Here is a 26,072-nt window from a genome sequence, read left to right as displayed (position 1 = left end):
AAAGGCCATTATGTGCATATGTCTTTTAGTCAGTTCATTTGTCCTACCTGTAGGTTTATTTTTTGTTTTATGGTAGTTTCCCATGAAGTTGTGGTCACATCAACTTGAAACTTGATACAGATGTTCATTATAAAGTAAACTTTTTAATTATATATCAAATTAGGTTTTTGGCACATATTGTAAAGTTCACAGAACATGGAAATATGATTATGCGGGCGAGGCATGGTATCCTATGAACAAAGAGTTTTCTTCTCTTTGGTCGGGTTGTTGTCTCTTTGACACATTCCCCATTTCCATTCTCAATCTTAAATATTCTCGTTTCCATCAAGAAAGATGAACGGAAGGATTTTAATTTTTTTTTTAAATATCTGTGGAAAGGTTAAACCAACAAAATTTAAAATGAAATTAGTTATAATTTCTAAACTTTTTACCTTTTAGTGTTCGTTAGTTTTTGTTTTCGATCTTTATAATGTCATTGAACTTTAGACAACTTCTCTGTGTGAATGGTTTGAAAGTAAATGACTGAATGATATATATGCGACTTTATATAGTATTGTATGAGGGTCTGAATGAGTTGTCCATCATTTCTATATTCTTTAATGTTGGTGGCATTTTTCTTTATCTTTAAAAATTACGCTTATTCTGTAATATGTCATAACAATTATTTTTCTATAAATTTATCTGTTATTATAGGATTTCTTTATTCTGAACATCGTTGATTTCAGTAATCAATATTGCATTACCTAATTCAGTAATTGTCTGGCCATTATATTCTCTACTATATTAAACCCCATCCAGACCCTCGTGTATTTCCTTTTGGGATGAAGAGAATAAGTGTTACTAAGTGTTTGAAACAACAATGTAAAGTTTGAAGTAGATGAAAACTTTCAAACTGAAACCAAAAATATGGGATTTTTAATTTTGTTTATCAGTATTAGGAAAACAATGAAGAACAGGGAAACTTTTATCGCTTGATAAGGAAATAAAGAACGTTTGTTAATTTCCAGCATATACTTTCTAATGACTATCTCAATTTCCCTGAAAAGACATTGTTACTTAATATGAATTAATAATTATACACAGAAATTTTCACTAATCTTTCTTTGAAATCATCGTTATTATTTTTTTTTAGATAACTGGACATTAATTACAACATGTTTGTACTATACTATGTGGGTGGATTTCAAATCAGAGTTCAGTTTCATTTTGATTAAATTCAATAAAGTAAAATTTTACATGTAGGATATTTTTCTGATGTACAGCTATTTATCTAAAAATATTTAACTAGACGACTGACCTTTTAAGGATCTTTCCAATAAACAAAACAAAAAATGTTTATTAATTCTGCAAAGAATATGTTGATGGTCTTTGGTATTTAACATAACAAAATGTTACTTATAAAACGATCATGTCAAGTTAGCTCCCAGTATATTCTTCTTCTTCTTCTTCTTTTTCTTGATGTGCTAGTTCAAAATGTATCTATCGACAGGACGACACGTCACACTACCAGGACACATAATTCTGACTACGGGTCGACCAGTCTCTGCTTTTACTCCTAAATGCCTATAAATGCTTTTTGTGGAGAGGAAGGGAATGTCAATTTTGTATCTTTGGTTTGACCTGGCACTTTAAGGGAATACCACAGAGGCGACATAACATGAAGAGTGATATGGTCCAGCTGATTATTAAGGTAACTTGGCCTTCTTGGTGCAAGTCTTCAAATATTATAACTGTTTTAAATCCTTGTGATGAAGACACTTTGCCATATAAATGTCACCGGGGGAAAATAGTGACTTATAGGATTCTGTAACAATTAGAGCCTGATTGAAAGGGGTCTTGTTAATGAGACTGTGTGATGCGCCTGATCACGCAACGAACGAATACTCTAAATGACAATGGCAACTCTGTGTCTGAAACTCTGGTGCAAACTTAAATTCGAGACTCTGGAACACGCAATGAATAATTCAATAATTCAGCATTGGATGGACTGTGTTCAGTGTAATGTCCTCAGTCCAATCTCATTCATCAAAATTATAAACAAGTATTTACACACAATTGAATTGACAAGAAAAAACATTACAAATGACAATTGATTTGAGTGATATTGTTCACTGACAAAGATTATACTATTTTTAGAATTTTTAAAGATGAATGTGAATTGATAATCTGAGTATGATAATTAAGAACATACAATTATGAATACTTAAGGTAATTGTTGCCTATATTTAGTGACCATTTGCCTAATTCATAACTGTTCATCCGTAACAAAAGTATTCCATGCTGAATTATTGAATTATTCATCAATAGAGAGAAATATTTAATTATCAAAAATTACCAGAACAACAAGATCTACAAATTAGTTAACATAACAGCAATTGTCAAGATAGGAAGTTACCATCTTTGAATGATGATTTTTACTCTGTTTTCGCACTTTTTCGTGGAAACTATATAAGATAGAGAGAATCTTTCGAGACTAAAAATGTTCGTCAAAATATATGATCTGCAATAAGTAAAAATATGGAGGAAATCATCAGTTGACCCCTTATATGAGTGTTTGCCTTGAAAGATGTTTTATACGCTTTTGTGTATTTTGCATAAACTATTATAATAGAAAGACAGAAATTGTGAAAAACAAAAATATTCAGCAAGATAAGATCTACCAATAAATCGACATGGTTGAAATTGTCAATTGAACCCTTATAGGAGTTATAGATCTTGACAAAAGATTTTTCCGATTTTTGCAGAAACCATAATAGATAAAAAGAAACTGAAAAATGTTCAGCAAAATAAGATCTAACGTTAGGGCAACACGGCTGAAATCCTTAATTGACCACTTTAAAGAGTTATTGTCCTAAAAAATGTTTTTTACCCAGTTTTCAATGGGAGCCGCTTGTTTATGTCTATGACTATCAAGGTACGTAGCTTGTTGTCCTGTAAATAATTGTTATAATGCATTAAAAAATGAAATCAGGGTTTGGAACTCTTAACCAGATGTATGGACATTTTATGATAGATAAAAGGTGGAAGATATACCAAGGGGTCAGGAAAAATTGTAACTAGAAGCTCTTAAAACATCCAGCTTTGCCAGAACTTATGACAAAAATAACAAATGCAATCGTTTTCCAACTAAATATTGTGAAAGAGAGAAATAATTTACCTGTTTCATATCTTCTTTAATGGTTTTGTCTGTTAAGTGGGAGACGTGTAATTATAGCCCATGCCTTTAATCTGCTGAATGTAAAAAAAAATAATGCAAGCTAATCTGAAACTGTCATTTTGACCCCAGTTGCGGTTCAAGGCTGAGGCTTAAACATTTTGAACTATAGGAATGAAGTATGGCTATTTTAACTGTTTATCAAACCCAAGTATTGAACCAGATACAAATATATGGTTACCTGGACTTATCTATTTAAGCAGGAAAACCTTATTGCGATGGCATCTATTTGTGTTATTTCGGGATATCAGATTTAAGAATTTAATAGTACGACTATTTATTTTTTAAATCTTTGTAGGCCTATATGCGTATAAATAGACATTTTCGAAACGTCGTCTACACTGGCACTTACACTGACACCGATATACCTACACTCACTGACTACAAAAATATAGAAACCGTATCAACATGTCGAAAAATACTGATGGAATAAAAGACCTCGTAAAACTAGGTTGCAGATAATCAAAAATACATTCTGTATTTTTTCTTCAATATTTTTTTATTCGGAATTGGAGCTAGAAACTCCGAATGCTCTCATTTGTTTTGGAATATTTCAAGTAATGAATTTGTGATATTCCATGCCATCTGTTTTTTAATTGTCTCCGTTTACAACCATTCAAACGGAATACAGTGTTGCGGTAGAATTGAATTGCGAGAAAGAATTCGGAACATAAATAAAGTTTTTTTATTTCTTATGAAGGAAGCGTATCTTAGGATTTGTAATGGACGTTTCGGTGACTCAAGTATAGATAAAAATGGTTGTAGTGTAAAATTCCACAAAAGATAAAATGCCAAAATTAAAGCCAAAATAAAACAAAAACTTTTTTTACCGAAATTCCCAACTACATGTATATCATCTATATATTTATAGGTTTTGTTTCACGCTATAAAGACTTTACACGTTTCCTGTTTCTGATTAAAGTTCTACTTATTTACACAAAACCCCCCTTTTTACAATATCAAGATCAGTCAATTCTCGGCTACTAAACAGAGCTAATAAGTAGAACATCATTCAAAATAAACGTTTTATACAGCATTTAAAACGTAAATTAGAAAAAAATAATATATAAATGCATGTGGTCGTAGTACATATTGAGATGCTCCCTTCTCAAAAAGGTTAGGGGTAAGAGTTGGTATCGGATAGTGTTCGAAAATGTCTACTGAATACGCAGCAATCGATATGCTGTGCCAACTTTGATTGTTCCAATTGTCGTAACTACAATCCCGTCCCCTTTTCCCCCGAATGTGACCTACAGAATTAGACTTCTAACCGGGTTTGTACTAACATAAGCAACACGACGGGTGCCACATGATTTGAATACAATGTGTAATATATTTGCTTTATAATAATACAATCCATATATAATCTATAACTAATTTATTAACAAGTACATCGTTTGATGGTAAGACTACAGAATGGCAATATGTGTATGAGAACTTCATTTGAACTCTTAAGTTATGTTTATTTAAGAACGTGCAGACATGGGAAAGTTGCTGATGTGTCAATTATAATTACTGTAACAGATGATACGATAATAAAGCGCAGTGAACTTTGTAACACAATATATAGAGTAATCATAATTATTCTTTGTGAAAATGTTACCAGTATTTTTTTTTTAAACGTGTGGTGTCATGACGGTATTACGGATCTATACGTTTCTTTTCCGTGGACAGTTCTACTTAATACTATTTTTGTTGGTTCCCTGTTGGGATAGTGTAGGTAAGCTGCAAGTATAAATTCTCTAGCAACAAAAACCAGGTTAAGACGCTACAGCGGCACCTTTCAACACATCATATTGGAGAAAACTCAGGTATATTTGGTATTTGAATGTAATTTTTCACAGGAAATACTCTTTCTTTTCTACATTAATAGTTGAAGAAGATGTTTATTTTTAATGCGATAAAAATGACACCGGCAACGAAGGCCGAAGCGAGCTGTTATTGTTTGTAAACAAATATTGCGCAACTACCTGGTCAAAATTTAGGTTCGTATTGAATATACCAATTACCATTAATTGACCCAAACAGAAACATCCTTCTTGAGAAAGAAAAGAACAAATTCTAGAGAGTATTTTGTAAAGACAATCATCTAAAAGTAATAGATTTTAATACTATTTTTTATATGGAAATATGAATGGATATTAAGTGGAATCCCCTGTATCAGCAAGGCCAGTGATATCGTGCATTACCTGATTTCGTCATATCCACAATGTAACACTAATAGAACCGTTCTTGTAATTGTTGTATATCTTTCAAAGGGACAGAAAAGGTGAAAATTTATCAATTCAAGCATATTTATAATTGCAATCCCATGATTATAACCATATGTTTATAATTAGCCCTTTTCCACCAAAAAATTTACATCATCAGATAAAATTGGTTCATTTTAAGTCAAATTTTATCGAAAGGAAATAAATTTTGCTCTGCATCCTTAATTGGCAGTAATATTGGTTCAAACATAACTATTTTTCATACACATGATACATGTCGTAGTACAATACATGTATGTATAAAATCTTTGCTTTATTCAAAATTATACCTTTTTAGAAGGCATGTGGGAAATCTCTGGACATTTGAAGAACAGGGGTTTCATTAACTTTGAACACGCATTACAAAAAATCTTAAGGGTGAAACCATACATAAAGAAGATTTCATGAAATAGCACAATAGTGCTGAAAGTAGCATTAAACACCAATCAATCAATCAGTGTTGTAGTTATTATTGGGATAAGTTCTACAGCTTACATATATTTCGTCATTTCCACTAGTCCATGGTCATGAAAGTGGGATTAGGGGGAAATTTCTAGATTGTCCCCTTTGCTCACCCTTTGGACAGAACCTTTTATTCTTTTTCTTTCTTCATAAGAAATTGGACAAACATTACATGTACTTTTAAAAATTGAAATAAACTATTTTTTTTTTTTTTACAAATTTTTATATTGACTTTGGGAGCAAAATTTCTTGTGACGACTGGACAGTGATGAGTAGGTAGTATAGGGTAAAATCCACCGAAGCTGTAGATATATGAGGGTCTGGTTGAATTGGGTTTTACAGAAAAGAGAATAATTGGCAAAAATAGTAGACTCAAGGGCAAACTAAACGAAGAAGACAAAAAAAAAAGCCACCCCAAAAAAATTGAATTTTTGAAAAATCGGGTTCTAAAATATAAAGTACAGAAAATAATATACTGTGGATTCATTTATTTTCGTGGGTATTGATTTTCCTGGATATTTGATTTCATGCTTTTGCAAAAGTGTGCGCACAAGCCTATTATAGAACTAGAAGATTTGTATGTTGTTGAACATTTAAATTCGTTGTTCACCCTTACCCACGAAATCCAAGAAAATTGGTATCCCACGAATAATACTGAATCCACAGTATACAAAATACATAGGGAATAGAGAAAACATGTCAAAATATAAAAAAATAAAGAAATAAAGGACCCCTTATTTATACCCTCATATACAATGTATTAAAACGTGAGGCTTATTTTGCTTATGCCAGGAGAGTTTGATGCTCTTTGCACAATTTGTATATTAAAGATCTCGCAATTTGAAAAGACTTGTTGAACTTAAAGGACTGATTTAATGGGAGCCAATGTAAGGTAGAATTTGACCACTATCTAACATACTTTATTATCTTTTGTGCTACATTTGCTGACACCTCAATCTGGTGTATCCACTTTGTATATTATTACGCAGACAACACTCAACCATATTTTGCCTTTTTTTTTAAATTCAATTTTCTATGACAGGCACAATATTTAAAATATGGGTAGTGGTTCATCAAAGAAAAATAAAGAAACAGCTACCAAGTCTACTAGTAATAATACATCGGAAAATGCAAAATCTGAAACAGCAGTAAAAAACCTTGAAAGTAATAGTACAGAAGAAAAAAAAGAAAAAAAAATATTGGCGGAGAAACCAGATGCAATGCAAAATAAGACAGCTATGTCAAAAAAAACAAAATCTGCTGAAGCAAGCAACCAAAGGAAAATAACAAATGATGATCATATGAGCTGGATGGAAACTGATTTGTCCGAGCTTATGGGTGGATTAGAATTAAGCGACGACCCTTGTGTTTGGGAACAATACGTGGATGATTTGATATGTAAAAGGGAACCAGAAATTAGCCCAGAGAAAGAGGTATGGAGTATTTTCTGTCAGATGATGATTTCTATACATACACATGTATGCATCATGTACATGTTATATTTGACATAACTTTTGAAATATAAAAAAAATCTTGAAGACTTATCTTATTTTCTACTGTATTATTCATGGCAGCCTCAGATCTAGTATCTAAGATTAGAGGGACTCCACCCTAATAATTGTACATTTTTATTATGACATTTTTTGGTAACTTCAAGTGCAGAGTGTGTCTGTATATATAAATATAAGAAGATCATGATGTTTTATGATTGCCAATGAGACAACTGTCCACCAGAAACCAAATGACTATAGGTCACTGTACAGCTTTAACAATGAGCAAAACCCATACTGCATAGTCAGCTGCAATAACATAAACGGTACAAATTTTTCTGCACCAGATGCGCATTTAGACAATCAATGTCTCTTCAGTGATGCTCGAGGTCAAAATATTTGAAAATCCAAAGCTTATTAAAAAGATGAAGAGCTATAAGCCAAAAAGGACAAAAAAGTATAGCCAAAGCCGGGCAGGGAATCAGAGCTTTGCATGAGGGAGATACATTCCTTAATTTTAAATAATTTAAAACATTTTGTAACAGGAAATTTCAATAACACTAAATCCGTATTTTCATGCCAGTACCGAAGTACTGGCTACTGGGCTGGTGATACCCTCGGGGACTATCAGTCCACCAGCAGAGGCATCGACCCAGGGGTAGTAATAACATAAACGGTACCAATTTTTCTGCACCAGATGCGCATTTCGACAATCAATGTCTCTTTAGTGATGCTCGAGGTCAAAATATTTGAAAATCCAAAGTTTATTAAAAAGATGAAGAGCTATAAGCCAAAAAGGACAAAAAAGTATAGCCAAAGCCGGGCAGGGAATCAGAGCTTTGCATGAGGGAGATACATTCCTTAATTTTAAATAATTTCAAACATTTTGTAACAAAAGGCCCGGAAATGACAAATGTAAAATAATTCAAACAAGAAAACTATTGGTCTAGAATCTGATTTATGTACAAAACAAAATGAAAGAAAAACAAATATGATATGCAGCAACAAACAACACCCAGTTACTCACTTCGACTGAATTACAGGCTCAAACATGTTTGAAGGCACCAACCCTCATGGATATTGTACATGTAAATGTATTTTCAGGAGCAAAGGAAAATATACTGGATTTTTTAATTTTTTTTTTTGCAGTTACATGTATATGATAATCATAAAATATGCTTAATTTCTAAATTTAAATCTATTATATTTTTTTTCAGAGGAGAGGTTGGAAGACCATTAGACTTTTTGTTAGTAGCACTTTTAAGGACATGAACAATGAGCGTGACTATCTTGTTAAGGTCATCTTTCCCCAGCTCAGAGAATGGTGCGAGGAACGGAAATTGAGACTGGTGGAGTGTGATTTAAGATGGGGAGTACCAAAAGATGCTGACACTCGGGAAACATTGACAACATGTTTATCTGAACTAGACAGGTAATAATCAGATTTCTTTGTAGGTATTTACTTGGGTGAGTCCTAAGTCAATATATCAAAATTTGATGAGTCCCACCATTTAATTGATACTGTTTTATTGAATCCTATCCAAAATGGTGAGTCCATGGCCAGATTGAAGATATCTTATGTTATAAAGTTTCCATCTGTGATATATCCATTGTCCTTGACCTCATTTTCATGGTTCCGCAACTGCTTGAAAAATTGTCATTTGAAATACTCACTTTTAATGAGTTTTATAGGATAACTATATTTGATATTTTGAATCTTTGCAAGATCTACTGTATTTGTCTGTCATACAGGGTTCACCTGACCTTGACCTCATTTAATGGATCAGTGATCAAGTTTAACTAGTTCTTGTGACCAAGTCTGTATTTAGAGGCTATATGCAATAGATCAATTTGTTTGGTGTATGAAATGATTGTAATGTGTACATGTCCAATTAACAGATTTCATCTGACCATGACCTCATTTTCATTGTTAGGTTTTGGTGGATTGGTCTGTTTTTCAGATACTATAAGCAATTAGATCAGCTGAATTTGGTGTATGGCATGATTGTACGATGTACATGTCAGACTGGCAGTTTGGTGTTCTCCCCAGACATTTCATTTAGCATCCTGGTAAACAGGGAAATTTGAAATACCATCTTGTTTCTAAAAATTATAGCATCACATCCATAACACAATCTATAGGAAAACCAATTCAGATAGTATCACATTCAAGAAATATAGCATTACATTACCATGATGCTAAAAGGCCCTTAGGAGAACACTAGGCACGTTTCATCTGACCATGACCTCATTTTCATGGTTCAGTGGCTTATGTTAGTTTTTGGTTAGGTCTTATTTTTGCAATAAGGATACTATTTTTAGTGCATGCAATGATTGTAAGGTGAACATGTCTGTTTGTCAAGTTTCATATGACCTTTTTTATACCTAAAATCAAATCGAACGGATTAGTTGTAAAATCAATCGTTAACAGATATAAGAAGATGTGGTATGAGTGCCAATGAGACAACTCTCCATCCAAGTTACAATTTATAAAAGTAAACCATTATAGGTCAAGGTACGGCTTTCAACACGGAGCATTGGCTCACACAGAACAGCAAGCTATAAAGGGCCCCAAAAAATTACTAGTGTAAAACCATTCAAATGGAAAAACCAACGGTCTAATCTATATAAAAACGAGAAACGAGAAACACATATGAACTACATAAACAGACAACTACTGTAATCAGATTCCTGACTTAGGACAGGTGCAAACATTTGCAGCGGGATTAAACGTTCTTTATTAGTTGTGGTGTAAATTTTGTCATAGAAATATAAATGTCTTCAACTACATATGCATTTTGTTTCTCTTAGTTTTACAGGACAGCCAAAATATTTTACAAACCATAAAATGGAACGTAAAGTCCTGATAAAATGGGTAGGGGGCATTAATTAAATTTAGAAAGGCGATGAGAATACATATGAAAATAAGATGATTTGTTATGATTGCCAATGAGACAACTCTCCACCAGAGACAAAATGACACAGAAGTTAACTATAGATCTCTGTACAGCCTTCAACAATGAGCAAAATGTATATTTGAAAAACTTTTGATTGCATTTTAACAGTTCTAAAAATCCAGAGAAAAGAAAAGATCACAAGCTGTTGCCAGACTTAAAGGAGGATAGACATGGGTTCTTTAAATCTGTAATGTGGATGTAACACTCAGTTGCATCATTGCATATAACATGTATAAGCAATCATGTATAACAGACCCTTGCCTAGAAGCTTAGAAGATATTGTTGAAAATGGTTGACCCAAATTAAATATAACAGAGCTTCATAGAGTTATGTCTCTTTTTCTAGTTTTGTCTCCATAACAATACATTTTTATTATTTTTTTTAGATGTCGAGAAGAGAACATTTATCCCTATTTTCTAAGTTTAGTATCTGAAAGATTTGGTTGGGTGCCAAAAATAGAAGAAATTCCAGTTGATATCAGGGCAAGGTAAGGCGACTTCTCTCAAGAAATTCCAGATGACATCAGGGCAAGGAAAGACAACTTCTATCTTTTATTCAGGCTGATATTGGAGTCTCCAGATTATAACTATGGCAATATTGAAAAGGCCATGTATTAATTGTATGAATTTTTCAATATATAATATACAGGCCTAGGGTTTCCCCTGAGCCTGAATCAAAAGTTGTTTTCGCAACCTTTTTGCCACTTTCAATTTTTTTTTCGTCAATTTACTTTCCAAACAAACTAAATTTTAATTTGCAGTGCTGTAGTCTCATGTATATTTATCTGGAATCTTACATAACCTGTTATATAAAGTCTCAGTGTTCATTAAGGCTACCCTTCAAAAATTCTTTCTTTGTAGTTGCCTACCCATGCCTTGTATGCATGGTTGGATGGATTGGTAGATAGGGATTTTATTTTATTTTTTTTTTGGCCAACAGCATAAGTTCTATGTTTTAGACAAGAAAACTTCATTAGAGCAGGAAAAATCTTTAAAAATTTTATTTTAAAGGATATGTGTCGTAATTTTTTTTGGGTAGGCTGCCTTTTAGGTGGGTAGATAGACAACATCAAACAATTTAAATTTTGTTTTTGGCCAATCCCACATCTCTTTTTCATAATCAACATTGACAGTCATTCCATGTGTAAACTATACATAAAAATTATCTTGGCTAGTGTTGAAAATTTCAATATACCTTTAATTGCATATAATATCATATATAAGATCACACATGTTCCTGGAAGTTTGATATTACAAAAACAGGTACTTGTAGTCTTAATATCAGGCAAAATATGCATTCCCATGTTAATTTCATATCATTTTGTATTATTCAAAATAAAATTTCAACAAGGGATATACAGTAATTGAAAGTCCTTGAGCTTTCATTTGATACCAAAATTACCCAAATATTTTCCTTATCTAAAAGTGACAGCTATGCGTCGGAACAATTTTTTTTAAAAATTTGCTACCTTCTTGCATGTTCTTTCTAAAACCAGGTTTTAATCATAGGTTCTATAATACCATTTATGCTGGTTTAATGCCTGAATTTTGCTGGTACATAACTTCTTTGAATTCATTAATATCTGTGAGAAACATGTTTTGTGGATTTCATAGATTTCTTAGGAGGTTAATAAAAAATTTAAATGTTCAACAAAACACAAATTTTCTATAGGCTTATAATATTGCAGACTTTTGGAAAATTGTGGAATCAAAAATCCAGGAAATTACAATTTTCCCTCAAACGATGAAAATTTGTAATCACGAAAAATTAATGAATCCACACTGACAGTAATTAAATTATTCTTTCCAGATACAAATGGATGCCTGGGATGTCTGTAACCACATCGGAGATTATGGTTGGTGGATATTGGGGACAAAATAGAAATGTAAGTTAAAGAAATGGTAGGGTTGTACATTTTGTATTATCTATATTGTCCAAACAATTGACAAAATCAGTTTCATTCAAGACGTTAACTGCCACAAAGTTCACATGCTTGTTTCAAGTGTTGATATCATTGGTTATAGAGCTAAACACTATACCTGGTCAAACCATGTGTTGATATCATTAGTTATAGAGCTAAACACTATACCTGGTCAAACCAAGTGTTGATATCATTGGTTATAGAGCTATACACTATACCTGGTCAAACCAAGTGTTGATATCACTGGTTATAAAGCTAAACACTATACCTGGTCAAACCAAGTGTTGATATCATTGGTTATAGAGCTAAACACTATACCTTGTCAAACCAAGTGTTGATAGCACTGGTTATAGAGCTAAACACTATACCTGGTCAAACCAAGTGTTGATATCATTGGTTATAGAGCTAAACACTATACCTGGTCAAACCAAGTGTTGATATCATTGGTTATAGAGCTAAACACTATACCTGGTCAAACCATGTGTTGATATCATTAGTTATAGAGCTAAACACTATACCTGGTCAAACCATGTGTTGATATCATTAGTTATAGAGCTAAACACTATACCTGGTCAAACCAAGTGTTGATATCATTGGTTATAGAGCTAAACACTACCTGGTCCAACCAAGTGTTGATATCATTGGTTATAGAGCTAAACACTACCTGGTCCAACCAAGTGTTGATATCATTGGTTATAGAGCTAAACACTATACCTGGTCAAACCAAGTGTTGATATCACTGGTTATAAAGCTAAACACTATACCTGGTCAAACCAAGTGTTGATATCATTGGTTATAGAGCTAAACACTATACCTGGTCAAATCAAGTGTTGATATCATTGGTTATAGAGCTAAACACTACCTGGTCAAACCAAGTGTTGATATCATTGGTTATAGAGCTAAACACTATACCTGGTCAAACCAAGTGTTGATATCACTGGTTATAGAGCTAAACACTATACCTGGTCAAACCAAGTGTTGATATCATTGGTTATAGAGCTAAACAGTATACCTGGTCAAACCAAGTGTTGATATCATTGGTTATAGAGCTAAACACTATACCTGGTCAAACCAAGTGTTGATATCATTGGTTATAGAGCTAAACACTATACCTGGTCAAACCAAGTGTTGATATCACTGGTTATAGAGCTATAGAGCTAAACACTACCTGGTCCAACCAAGTGTTGATATCATTGGTTATAGAGCTAAACACTATACCTGGTCAAACCAAGTGTTGATATCACTGGTTATAAAGCTAAACACTATACCTGGTCAAACCAAGTGTTGATATCATTGGTTATAGAGCTAAACACTATACCTGGTCAAATCAAGTGTTGATATCATTGGTTATAGAGCTAAACACTACCTGGTCCAACCAAGTGTTGATATCATTGGTTATAGAGCTAAACACTATACCTGGTCAAACCAAGTGTTGATATCACTGGTTATAAAGCTAAACACTATACCTGGTCAAACCAAGTGTTGATATCATTGGTTATAGAGCTAAACACTCTACCTGGTCCAATCAAGTGTTGATATCATTGGTTATAGAGCTAAACACTACCTGGTCAAACCAAGTGTTGATATCATTGGTTATAGAGCTAAACACTATACCTGGTCAAACCAAGTGTTGATATCACTGGTTATAGAGCTAAACACTATACCTGGTCAAACCAAGTGTTGATATCATTGGTTATAGAGCTAAACAGTATACCTGGTCAAACCAAGTGTTGATATCATTGGTTATAGAGCTAAACACTATACCTGGTCAAACCAAGTGTTGATATCATTGGTTATAGAGCTAAACACTATACCTGGTCAAACCAAGTGTTGATATCACTGGTTATAGAGCTAAACACTATACCTGGTCAAACCAAGTGTTGATATCATTGGTTATAGAGCTAAACACTATACCTGGTCAAACCAAGTGTTGATATCATTGGTTATAGAGATAAACACTATACCTGGTCAAACCAAGTGTTGATATCATTGGTTATAGAGCTAAACACTATACCTGGTCAAACCAAAGACTTGAAGTTGAAGTTGTGTTTTGCTGCCTCACAGAGCATTTAGGAATCAGAGCTAAGACTGGTCTGCTCAAAATCAAAATAATGTGTCTGGTTTGGTTGACAAGTTCTTCATACAGATTGTTGTTTTGTGTACTAGCACATTAATAATCAAACTAAGCATGCCTGTTTAGTACGTATACACTAAAGGGTTTACATTCATACGAATATGTTTTCATCCTGATATGCCTTTAATATTTGCCACTGGATGCTAAACACTAAATAATCCTTATTCAAGACCTTTATCATGTGGCTTATAAATAAAAAGAATATGCAAGTTTTTAATTAACTTCAATTAGACAGCAACTCAACAACAGAATATTGTTAAAGACATCTTAATATCATCATACTGTCTTAAGCATGTTAAAACTAGGGTCAATATAAAATAAGGAGATGTAGTTAGATTGCAAATGAGACAAATATCCAACAGAATCCAGTTGATTTAAGCACAACTATAGGTCAGAGTACAGTCACCAATGAACAAAACCCATATCATAAGGTCAGCTATAAAAGGCCCTGACATGACAAAATGTGAAAGTTAAAAAAAAAAAAAGACAACTAATGGCCTGATTTATGACAGAATAATAACCAAAAAACAAAAATCACAGACAGCAACCAACAACTACCACTGAATAACAGACTCCTGACTAGCTTGTTCCAAAAGATTGCGAACAAATTCAACATGTATTAGGCCATGTCAGAAATTTATGTTTTTTGGGGAAAAATTTTCAAATCCTATCATCCATTCAGTATTCAGTAAGAAAATACATATACTATAAGGGGAAAACCCTTATGAGGTTGTCTTGATAGATATCAATTTTCCAGACTTATCACTATTTTTCAGATGAAAAACAAAATTGTACACTGAGCGCAACATTCTATGCATGTACCATCATTTCCATGAACATTTCAAGAACTAAAATAATCAAATATATCCTCAGATATTCAAGTAACAAAATTATATATATGTGTTTTACCGTACTTATTTCATAAATTGTGTATGAATGATGTCATTGTTAACTTAATATTTTGTATTGGAGTTATCTTCCTTTGTCCATAATTGTAGTTTAACCAACTTGTATTGCCTTCCAAGGCTTTATACAATAACGTTTATTTTAAAGTTTCCACTGCAAAATGAATGCTATCTTTAACAAGCACTTTGATTTTAGTTACTAATTGATTATTTTAGTAAGTTGAGGAGAAAAAGTGCATATTGCCTTCATTTGAAGATTTCTTATTTTAGGCTTTGTTTTTAATGAGAACACCAGATTATTTGGACCATGTGAAAGATGAGAAGGTGAAATCATATTTGACTGAGAAAAATGATGCCCATAGACATTCATTGGGTACCCTTAAAAGTGAGTATTAGTGGTATTGCATTTTGGTTCAATTTTAAAAAGAAAAAAATATGTAAAACTTCTATTTTATACTTTATTTTAGGACCTATCACACAGGTGAAGTAATCTTCAATGTGAAACCTTTCAAACAGCTCTCAAATATTCTTCAGAAGCATTATTGTTTGTACGGTACTCATTTTTCATGTATTTCTTGGATCTATCTTACCACAAAATTTAGAATTCAACAATATACATATATAAAACTACTCCAATCTAGTCAACTCTTTAATCCACAAATTAAAACTCCCAAGAACCAATATCATTTCACTTTCAATGGAAATTAATTCTCACAAAGATGGGTACCTGACAATTACTGGCACATGACATAAATTATCATCTCTTAATGCATGTTTTTTTTTCTTTCAGCAAAATTGAGGACAAAGTATCCAAAACAAGTCCATGACTACAGCTGTACATATGAAAAAGAGGCTAATGGGCAACTTTACTTGAGTGGGTTTGAAGAAATGGGACAAAGAGTGCTACAGCATTTCAAGACAATGTTAAGTCTACAGTATCCCACCGATAGTCTTGGTCTGTCACCTACATTGAAAGATGTCCTGAAATTGGAACACGAGACTTTTATGTTTCAGCGTTCTCAGGTAATTGATAAAACAATAAGATGTGGTTTGATGGCCAATTAGACAACTATCAATAAAAAACAAGAAAACAACCTTAGAGCAGGAAAAAATCTTTAGAAAAAACCAATTTGTGTCAAATTTTTGGTGGGTAGGTCATGTAGGTAGGCAATATCAAACAATCTAAATTTTATTTTTGTCCTTGTATATGAAAGGAGTAGGTTCAGTAAGACCCCTTTTTGGCCCCAAAATATAGCAGTTTTACAAAATTGTGAAAATGTAATCTTTAAGCTATTTATTGTAAAGAAGAATGCTTCTGCTACATATATATGGGCTGTTTTTTACAATACAATGCACATATATCGGGTACTAACATCATTAAGTCATGTTAAATTACTGAAATCTTCAAAATTTTAGCATTTTAGTTAAATTTTAGACGGTTTTCGTCTTAAATGAAAGTGGCCGCATTCGTGTTCATTCATAATATTGAAATGTAAGTTGCATTTGATGATAATACATGATATATATAAAGGTTGAGGATGAACACGGATGCGGCCACTTTCATTTTTGACAAAAACCATCTGAAAAGTGACGTTTTTTGGCATATTTGATAGATTTTTCATATTTAAGCTTGAATCGGCGCGTTTTTTAATGACTAAATCAGTTAAAATCTTTCGCTAAACTAATCGAGTCAATTGAAATAGACACTTAAGTGTTTAAAAAGTGTCTAAAATCTTTCGTAAGCTGAACTTGAAATTTGAGGCCAAAATCGGCCCTTACCGGACCTACTCCTTTGAATAATGAATAAATGCATAAGTGCAAACATATTAATTGAGATATGTAAATGCCATATAACAAACCTTCTAGTTTGGTAGCATCCTTAGAATTTTTCAAAATCCACATCCGATTGCGTCTGCTAATTTGATATACCTCATCACATTATTTTTGAGGCTATCATTTACTGTTGAAAGAATGGTTGTAGGAACTTTAGAAAGATGTTTAGCATTTGTTAGAATAAGATTAGTTTGTGTAATTCTTTGGTAGTCTTCAAAGATCACAACTGATTCTGATTGACCATGTCAAATATCAGAATAATATTTATTTGAGGCTTTACTACAAAGAGAAGACAATGTTAAGATAATTAAAAGCTGTATTTGTGACACAGCTTAAGATCACAACTAATGCTGATAGACCATTTATATTTAAATATCTGAATACTGTAAATACTGAAATTATTGCAAGGTTTTTATTTATGCAAACAATGCGACTACATAAGAACTTGCATTCCGATATTAAATTCATTTCTCTGCATGTAGCTTTTCCTAAAATCACAATAATTAAACTCGCATTTATGTTAATTCTCCAAAAATTGCAATAATAAAATTGAGAATGGAAATGGGAAATATGTCAAAGAGACAACAACCTGACCAAAGAGCAGACAACAGCCGAAGGCCACCAATGGGTCTTTATTAAATGTACACAATAATTTCTGAATGTACATACCGTATATGATTTAAAGATAACTAAAAGCTTTATTTATGACACAGAGTAAGATCACAAATAATGCTGATAAAGTATTTTACATTTAAGTATCTGAATATATGCTTTAGGTTTTCTTGGAGGAAAAGAGGATGTAAAAATAATTGAAAGCTATATTGGTGACACAGATTAAGATCAAAACTGATAGACCATTTTATTGTTAAGTACTGTAAATTCAGAAATTATTGCGTGCATTTATTATTGCGATTTTGTCTTTTTAGACCAAAAAGCGATTTTAATTTTTGCGATATTGAGAAAAATCATGTTTAATTCATATAAAAAATTTCAAAATGCGAGTTTAAATTATTGCAATTATAACCCTGTCGCATTTTTCACAATAATAAAAACATCCCAAAAATTTCTGAATTTACAGTATTTAAATATATGTTTTAGGTTTTACTAGGAAGAGAAGAGAGCGTTCAGATGATCAACAGCTATATTATTTAAATATCTGAATATGTTTAAGTTTTACTAGGAAGAAGATAGCATTAAGATGATTAACAGCTGAAGAACACAACTAATGCTGAAAGCTAGACCAATATCTATATATATTTTAGGTTTTACTAGGAAGAGAAGAGAGCATTTAGATGAGCAACAGCAATATTATTTAGATATCTGAATGTGTTTAAGGTTTTTCTAGGAAGAATGATTTACAGTTTTTGGTGCCGTTCGTGTTGCTTAGTCTTTAGTTTTCTATGTTGTGTCATCTGTACTATTATTTGTCTGTTTGTCTTCTTATTTTTGGCCATGGCGTTGTCAGTTTGTTTTGGATCTATGAGTTTGACTGTCCCTCTGGTATCTTTCATCCCTCTTTCACACCTGAAGATCACAACTAATGCTGAAATATCTGAATATATGTTTTAGGTTTTACTAGGAAGAGAAGAGAGTGTTCAGAGGATCCATGGCTATATTGATGACACAGTCAAAGAACATGTTCCATTGGTACTTGCAGGTTTTCCTGGGTCTGGTAAATCTGCCTTGATAGCTTACACTGTGAAACAGTGCCTTACAAATAAGAAATACAAGGTGATTTTAATTAATGCGAAGAGAATGAGAGGTATAATGGAATTTGGAAGTCTCTAAACTATTGATTCCAATGGGATTAAGTGCTCTAAGTTGGAAGATGATCCGACGATCCCATAATCCTCTATTTTACCTCTTAGGACATCCTACCTATGGTCAGTTGGATCGTTTCAGAGAACTTCAATGATTTTAATTAGTGATTGTTGAATTAATTTATAAAAGGTTTTCAGCATTATCTATCTACTCTAACTTCAGCATTTTTTTGATGATTTTGATATTGTGAGAATTGGGGCCACATATGTTTAGAAAAAATAAAAACTAGCAATTTGAATTTTGATAGCATTATTTGTATGCTGTATTTCCTGTAGACTGACAAATTGTCCTGTTTAATGTATTTACCCATTTTGAGGTTAAGAAAATATGAATAACAGTGATAAAAGCACTGTTCCTTTACTTTTAGTGTGTTTTTTGATGTGCATGTACTGATTTTGTGTCATGGAAGGATACCCCATATCCTTTGTTTTTGTATTAGGGTAGGTAGTAAAATCCTAGACACAACTTTGTTTTTGATTTGGCTATAGTCTTTTAATTGGATTAAAGCTAGTTTTTGGAAAGAACCCAACTTCACAAATTTGATTTTAGCATCCATTATGGTATCATTAGACCAATGTGACTGAAGAGATTTAAAGGTAGAAAAGTCTCAAGGAACATTATTTTTATTTTGACCTTGAATTTAATCTGACCTTTTGTAGAGCTTATTAGTGGCTCTAACACTAACAAAATTTAACAGAAAAATTTTGACTACGATTGGTTTACCCCTTCACAGAATTCAAGTAATCAAAATACTTGATTTGGTGTTTACAAATTTGCTACTCACGAGTACTCAGTAAAGTTTTATTACCCAGAGCCTTGGTCATTAGAGTATTGTCAAATTTTGTTTCAGATAATAAAATTGAGAATGGAAATGGGGAATATGTCAAAGAGACAACAACCCGACCAAAGAGCAGACAACAGCCGAAGGCCACCAATGGGTCTTCAATGCAGCGAGAAAATCCCGCACCCGGAGGTGGTCCTCAGCTGGCCCCTAACTAAAATTGTGTGCTAGTTCAGTGAAAATGGACGTCACACTAAACTCCAATATATATATATATAAAAGGAGATGTGGTAATGATTGCCAATGAGGCAACTATCCACCAAAGTTCAAATGAAGTGGATGTAAGCAATTATTGGCAACCGTCCGGCCTTCAACAATGAGAAATATTCATACCATATAGTCATGATAGTCAGTTTTAAAAGGCCACGACATAAAAAATATGAAACAATTCAATTGAGAAAACTAAAGGCCTAATTTATGTTAAAACAATTTCCGAAAAACAAATACTGTGGATTCATTATTATTCGTTGGATACCAATTTTCGTGGTTTTCGTGGAAACAGGTGAACCACGAATTCAACTGTTCAACGAATTACAAATTTACTACCAGGTTGTATGCAGAATCTTTCAAAACCACGAAATCACATATCCACGAAAAGGCAAGTTTTCCTCAATCCACGAAAATTGGTATCCACGAAAATAAATGAATCCACAGTATGACAGACATGAACTAAGACAACAGCTGAAGTACAGGCTCCTGACTGTTTAAATGAAAAGTTATATGTTATATGATGATAAACTTTCAAATTCAGTGTAATTGGATTTTTAATAAAAGTAAGACATTGAGGAGAGATTATTTTTAGAGTAAATAGAGCAGAAAGTTAGAAAAAATATACAAAGACAAATAAATTATATAATGATTATTCAAACATCTTTTTATTGATTTTCACCGGTATTTTTATATGATGATAAACTTTCAAATGCAGTGTAATTGGATTTTTAATAAAAGTAAGATAAGGAGAGATTATTTTTAGGGTAAATAGAGCAGGAAGTTAGAAAAATATACAAAGACAAATAAATTATATAATGATTATTCAAACATCTTTATTATTGTTTTTCACCAGTATTTTTAAACTTTGTACATTTAAGAATTTTATTTTTAGGTATTTTACCATTTTATTGGAGCAACTCCAGGATCGACAGATTTGTTCCAGATCTTACAGAGATTTTTCTTGGAATTCATGCCTGAGGGAACAAAGATGCCTGAAGACTTGCAAGAAATGAAAAGATATGCTCACACCATGTTTAAATATGCAGCTCAAGTGGCTAAGAAAGAAGGCTACCAAAAGATTGTTGTGTTTTTGGATGCCCTGAATCAGATGGATGATGATGGTAAACTTTATGTTATGTCAGGCGTGGATCCAGCCATTTTTAAAAGGGGGTTCCAACATATGCAAGTCATATAATTAGGGAGGACTCCAACCTAAATTCAGATACAGTTGGAAGTGGGAAAAGTTTCTAGAATGTCCCCTAAGCCCACCACCCTGTGGCATGGCCAATCCATTTGATTTCATTCAACATTAGTATTGAGCATGCAGTACCTTGGAAAAATTATGTCATACAATATTAGTCAATTTTAAGCACTTTTTAAAAATCCTGATTTCTTTGGACCTTTGTGTAAGTTATTATTTTAAAATTTTCTTTTTACTTAATTTTGATATCCCTTAAAGATAAAATTACTGCAATGGGGATCTAATCTAAAAATAAACCTTTGTTAAGATTTACCACTTTACACATGCTTTACTTAAGGACTATTCCATTAAAATAGATTGGGAGGGTAGGAAAGGATCTCCATGCAACCAAAAAACTTTCTTCCAGGAATTTTGCATATAGATAAAAACATACAACCATAAATGACCTACGACCAATGTCTAGAAATTAAACTTTCCTGGCTTCTTTCCCTCCAATATCATTTTAATGGGATAGTCCAATTAAATGAGTTTTTTTTTCTTTCTAGGAGCCCTTTACCTGGTTTGGCTTCAACCCATGTCCAGAAATAAAACTTCCTTTCCTACCCTGATCTACCCTCCCACATCTGGTTTAATGGAATAGTCCAAATGATTTTTTTGATTTTTTTTTAGGAGATGCCCATTATCTGGTTTGGCTACCGAAAAAACTGCCTGAAGGAATGAGGATCATTGTTAGTACATTGGACGGAAAATGTCTCAATTCGCTCCGTGATGATCCAGATCGTAAAACTGATGAAAAGAAATCAATTGAATTGTCTGTTGATCCACTCGTTAAAAGTATTCGGAAAAATATTGTCTGTAAAATACTTGCTGAGTATAACAAAAGGTTGGACGATGAACAGGTAAGGCCAAATAAAGATGTTATAATATAAAAGAGGGTCTGGATGGGGTTTACCGAATAGAAAATAAAGGGTAAAGAATTTAAAAAAAAGACAAATAGAGACCACAAAAATAAAGAACAGAGAATAATGGGGTGTTAAAATATAGAGAATAGAGAGTAATAGGAAAAAAAAAGAAAACAGAAGAATGGTCTAAAATATGAAAGAATAAAGAAATGAAGGTCCCCCATCAAGACCCTTAAAAAAAAGATGATGTATGATTGCCTTTGAGACAATTATCCACCGAATACCATATGACATACATGTTAGCAACTATAGGTCACTGTACGGCCTTCAACAATGAGCAAAACTCATACTGCAAAGCAAGATATATAAGGCCTTTAAATAACAAAATGAGAAAACTAATGTCCTGATTTATGTACAAAATAACAAACTAAAAACAAATATCATATACAGTCACAAATTACAATAACTAAATTACAGGCTCCTGACTTTGGACAGGGACATACAGATAGTGATGGGGTTCAACATGTGGCACAGGGTTAAATGGGGTTAAGATTTTCTTACCATCCCTTGTTTGCCATAAAACTGAATGTTGTTGCAGTTTTCTTTTTGAAATTTGTGAAAGCTGGAATGTTTTTTTTTATATTTTACATTAAAATTTCTTGATTAAAAAAAACAAATAATGTTTCTTATTTTAAATAAAAAAGACAAAATAAAAAAACAGAAAGTATTACTGCTTCATCAAAATTTTAACAAAAAAGGCAGAAGACAGATGCTGATCAAAGATTTCGAAAAAGGGGGACACAAGGCCCCCAAACTAGGCAATGCTTGAATGTAAAAAGGTTATGCATTAACCATATATGTAGCATCCCCTTGCCCTAAAAGAAATGTTCCTCTGTGAGAAGGTTTTAGAGTTAAATTATTAATAAAACTTTTATCAAAAATTTATTGTAAATTCTGAAATTATTGCGATATTATTTTTTAATAATTTAATTTTTGATGTAACACGTCTTCTGATTGGCTGAAAGTGTTTTGTCTATCAGCTCATAGACATAATTTTGTTATGTGACCGTGACGTCATCAACGTTTTTTCATGATTAACTCCTTAAAAATGGAATTTAGAATTAAATTATAAGGAATGACTAATATTTTTTCTGTCTATTCGAAATAACCTCAAAAACGAGGTGCACACTTTTAAATAACACTAAAACCTTGCATTCATTATTTCATTAATGATTATCTTTCACAAAATTTGTGCAGTCACATTAATTACATCTTACATTTTTACCAATAAATCAGTGATTCAAAATAAGTATAAAATGCACACATCAATTTCTGAATTTGCAGTTGTTTAAATGCTCAAATGAAAAGAGAATTTTTTCTTTTAACTCAAAACAGTAGCGTCATCATCAGTCATTTTGATATTAATTTTCACCAAGTTTATCAATGTATAATATTATTATTAAAAGCAGTGATTCATTTATATTTGAACATGATGCAAAGACATTTTTAGAATGATATGCTTGTCTTTTTGCAGTTAGAGATTTTAACTGATAAGCCTGATGCTGGGCGACCATTATGGCTGACTGTTGCATGTGAAGAACTCAGAGTGTTCGGTGATTTTAGAAAACTGACACAGAAAATTAGAGATCTACCAATTGACATGATCGGACTTCTAGAAGTCGTAAGTTATTCATTGTTTCTAAATCCAAAGAATTGTGGGTATTATATGTGTTGGTACATTAGAATGATTGATTGATTGATTTTTGGTGTCTAACCCCACTTTCAGCAGTATTCGCTATATAATGATGGTCAGTTTTTATTGGGGGTGAAAGCTGGAGTCCTCTGAGGGAACAGCTTTCCTTCAGCAGATAAGCTGGCAATTCTATTCAATTAAGATTTGAGTTGAACATACCTGCCACATGCTAGGTTTTGAACTCACAACCTCGAGATCAGTGTTGACAAGCTAGTGATACAGTAGATGAACTTCTTTACTCTGCCACCAGTGATATCTTTATTGCAATTGATAAAAAAAATGTGATGTGTGATTTGTGATATGTGATATGTGATATCAGGAAATATTGCATACAAGTAATGATAAGGAAATTTAAAATGCAAGTTTTTATTATGTCAAAATTTTTGCAATAAGAAAACAATGCAAAAAATTCTGAATCTACTATAATGAATATGTTCTTTTCATAAAAAAATCACACATTTGGTTTATTTTAGGTTTTAGGCAGAATTGTGAAGGACCATGGGAATGAGCTAGTGCAAGCCACATTGTGCTTAGTAGAGACATCAAGATTTGGACTTCTAGAAACAGAATTGTTAGAACTGCTGGCCATGCAGCCTAGTATACCTGGAGCAGAGATTGTAGATGATTTAGCTTTTGAAGGCAGACTTCCAATGGCAAAGGTAAAGTGTTCAGAAAGATTTCTTAAAAATCCATTTTTTTACATTTTGAAATTTTCAGTGAAAAGATTAATTCATGACTCAAACTAATTCAATTGGACTGTGGTTTCAACCCCCAAAAAATTCTTGTTGCTGTATATTATTTAAAAATTTGTTTGTTTTTTAATTTGAAAGTTGAATTAGATAAATTGTCCTCAGAATAAAAACCCATGCTCAAGTTCAAAATAGTTAAATGTTATTTGCTTTTTTATGCATTTTCGATATGAAAACAAAACACAAAAGATAAAGGCTAGATTAACTCTATAAAAATGATCGCTTGTATGCTTAAGCTTGTATCTACCATTTTGATAAATATATTCTAAGCTTCTTAGTGAAACAGATTATTTAAATTCTGTTTCACATAAGTGCTAAATAAGCATTGATAAAACTGTATTTTACAAATGCTTTAATCATTTATAGTGTTATCTCCCTTTACCATAAACTACCCCCTTCATCAATAGATACTACTGAAGTTTAATGGACAATTTCTTTTAATTGACAGTGGGCTTTAGTGTATGTTGGATTACGACAGTTTCTACGTCCATGTGGAAGCTCAGGTGAAGGACGATTAGATTTCCACCACAGAACTATGAGCAAGGCTGTCAGGAAGATGTACCTGTCCAACCAAGCAGCACAACATTGGTGGCATCAAAGACTTACTGAATATTTTGACAAATGGTTAGAAATATATCAATTGCTGACATTTCACATTTATTTAAGGATGTACTTAGGTGAGGTTTAGGAATTTGTGTCAGATTTTTGGACTCCTTGGTTTTTTTCCTTCAATACAGGGTAAAATATTTTGCCCCATAACACCCGTTTTTCTTTTCATATAATACTTCAATGGCTCTTTAAAAGTCATTTACCAAAATTTAAGCAGATTCTAGATTTCTTTTCTTTCCATTTGAGACCCAAATAATACCAATGCAAATATAAGGTAAAAGTCTGAGTCAGCCTTTTCCCGTCATTTTTTAAAAATCAAATATCTCGAAAAGGAGCTCCATAACCTATCAATATTTTTAGCTTATTTTGTTCCTTAACTTATGCTCTTCTAATTTATAGTATCAATTTTAAAATTCGTGATTTTTTTACTTTCACCAAAGTTCATCCTTAAATAAGAAAATTTGATAATCAATTTATCAGACTGTATTTGTATCAAACCTTAAAAAGTATGAAGTTACGTCAGTAGTTTAACAAACGCATTAATTTACCACATTTACTAGTTATCTTCCTTGATCCAGGTCTATACCCCTCTTAAAGAAAGGAAATTAGTGAAATAATAGTAAAGCTATCATAGTTATGTTTCAGTCCTCTAAAAAAACTGTTCACCACAGCTGTTGAACATACAAAAAGTTGATGCTGTTATAATGAATACTTCTTTTTTTTTCTCCTTTTTTTAAGGTAGGAAATGTTGTTTTTTGTGCAGCATGTTTTCAAATTTTAAACTACAGAATTTTGTTTAACTCTAAATTCATTTATTCACA

General features: G+C 32.4%; 1 protein-coding gene across 2 annotated transcripts in view; it reads left to right on the top strand.

Annotated features, from left to right (window-relative positions):
• The first annotated feature begins 4,929 nt into the window (after positions 1–4,929).
• The window catches only part of LOC127718251 (TPR repeat-containing protein DDB_G0287407-like), a 38,823-nt gene continuing 17,680 nt past the window's right edge, over positions 4,930–26,072 (top strand). The window contains exons 1-13 of one of the 2 annotated variants that reach the window (XM_052224246.1): positions 4,930–5,025; positions 6,968–7,358; positions 8,633–8,847; positions 10,758–10,859; positions 12,182–12,257; positions 15,603–15,717; positions 16,123–16,355; positions 18,735–18,896; positions 20,930–21,158; positions 21,908–22,137; positions 23,675–23,821; positions 24,367–24,552; positions 25,091–25,266. In XM_052224246.1, the coding sequence (XP_052080206.1) occupies positions 6,984–7,358; positions 8,633–8,847; positions 10,758–10,859; positions 12,182–12,257; positions 15,603–15,717; positions 16,123–16,355; positions 18,735–18,896; positions 20,930–21,158; positions 21,908–22,137; positions 23,675–23,821; positions 24,367–24,552; positions 25,091–25,266 (2,246 nt within the window). In that variant the 5' untranslated portion in view covers positions 4,930–5,025; positions 6,968–6,983. Of the gene's footprint in view, positions 5,026–5,170; positions 5,200–6,967; positions 7,359–8,632; positions 8,848–10,757; positions 10,860–12,181; positions 12,258–15,602; positions 15,718–16,122; positions 16,356–18,734; positions 18,897–20,929; positions 21,159–21,907; positions 22,138–23,674; positions 23,822–24,366; positions 24,553–25,090; positions 25,267–26,072 lie in introns of those variants that run through there. The other variant, XM_052224247.1, reaches the window with a different exon arrangement.

Source organism: Mytilus californianus, unplaced genomic scaffold (genome assembly GCF_021869535.1).
Source record: "Mytilus californianus isolate M0D057914Y unplaced genomic scaffold, xbMytCali1.0.p SCAF_10, whole genome shotgun sequence".
In the NCBI taxonomy this organism is placed as follows: Eukaryota; Metazoa; Mollusca; class Bivalvia; order Mytilida; family Mytilidae; genus Mytilus; species Mytilus californianus.
Note: the sequence above shows the minus strand (reverse complement) of the source record. Positions and strands in the feature narration are given on the sequence as shown.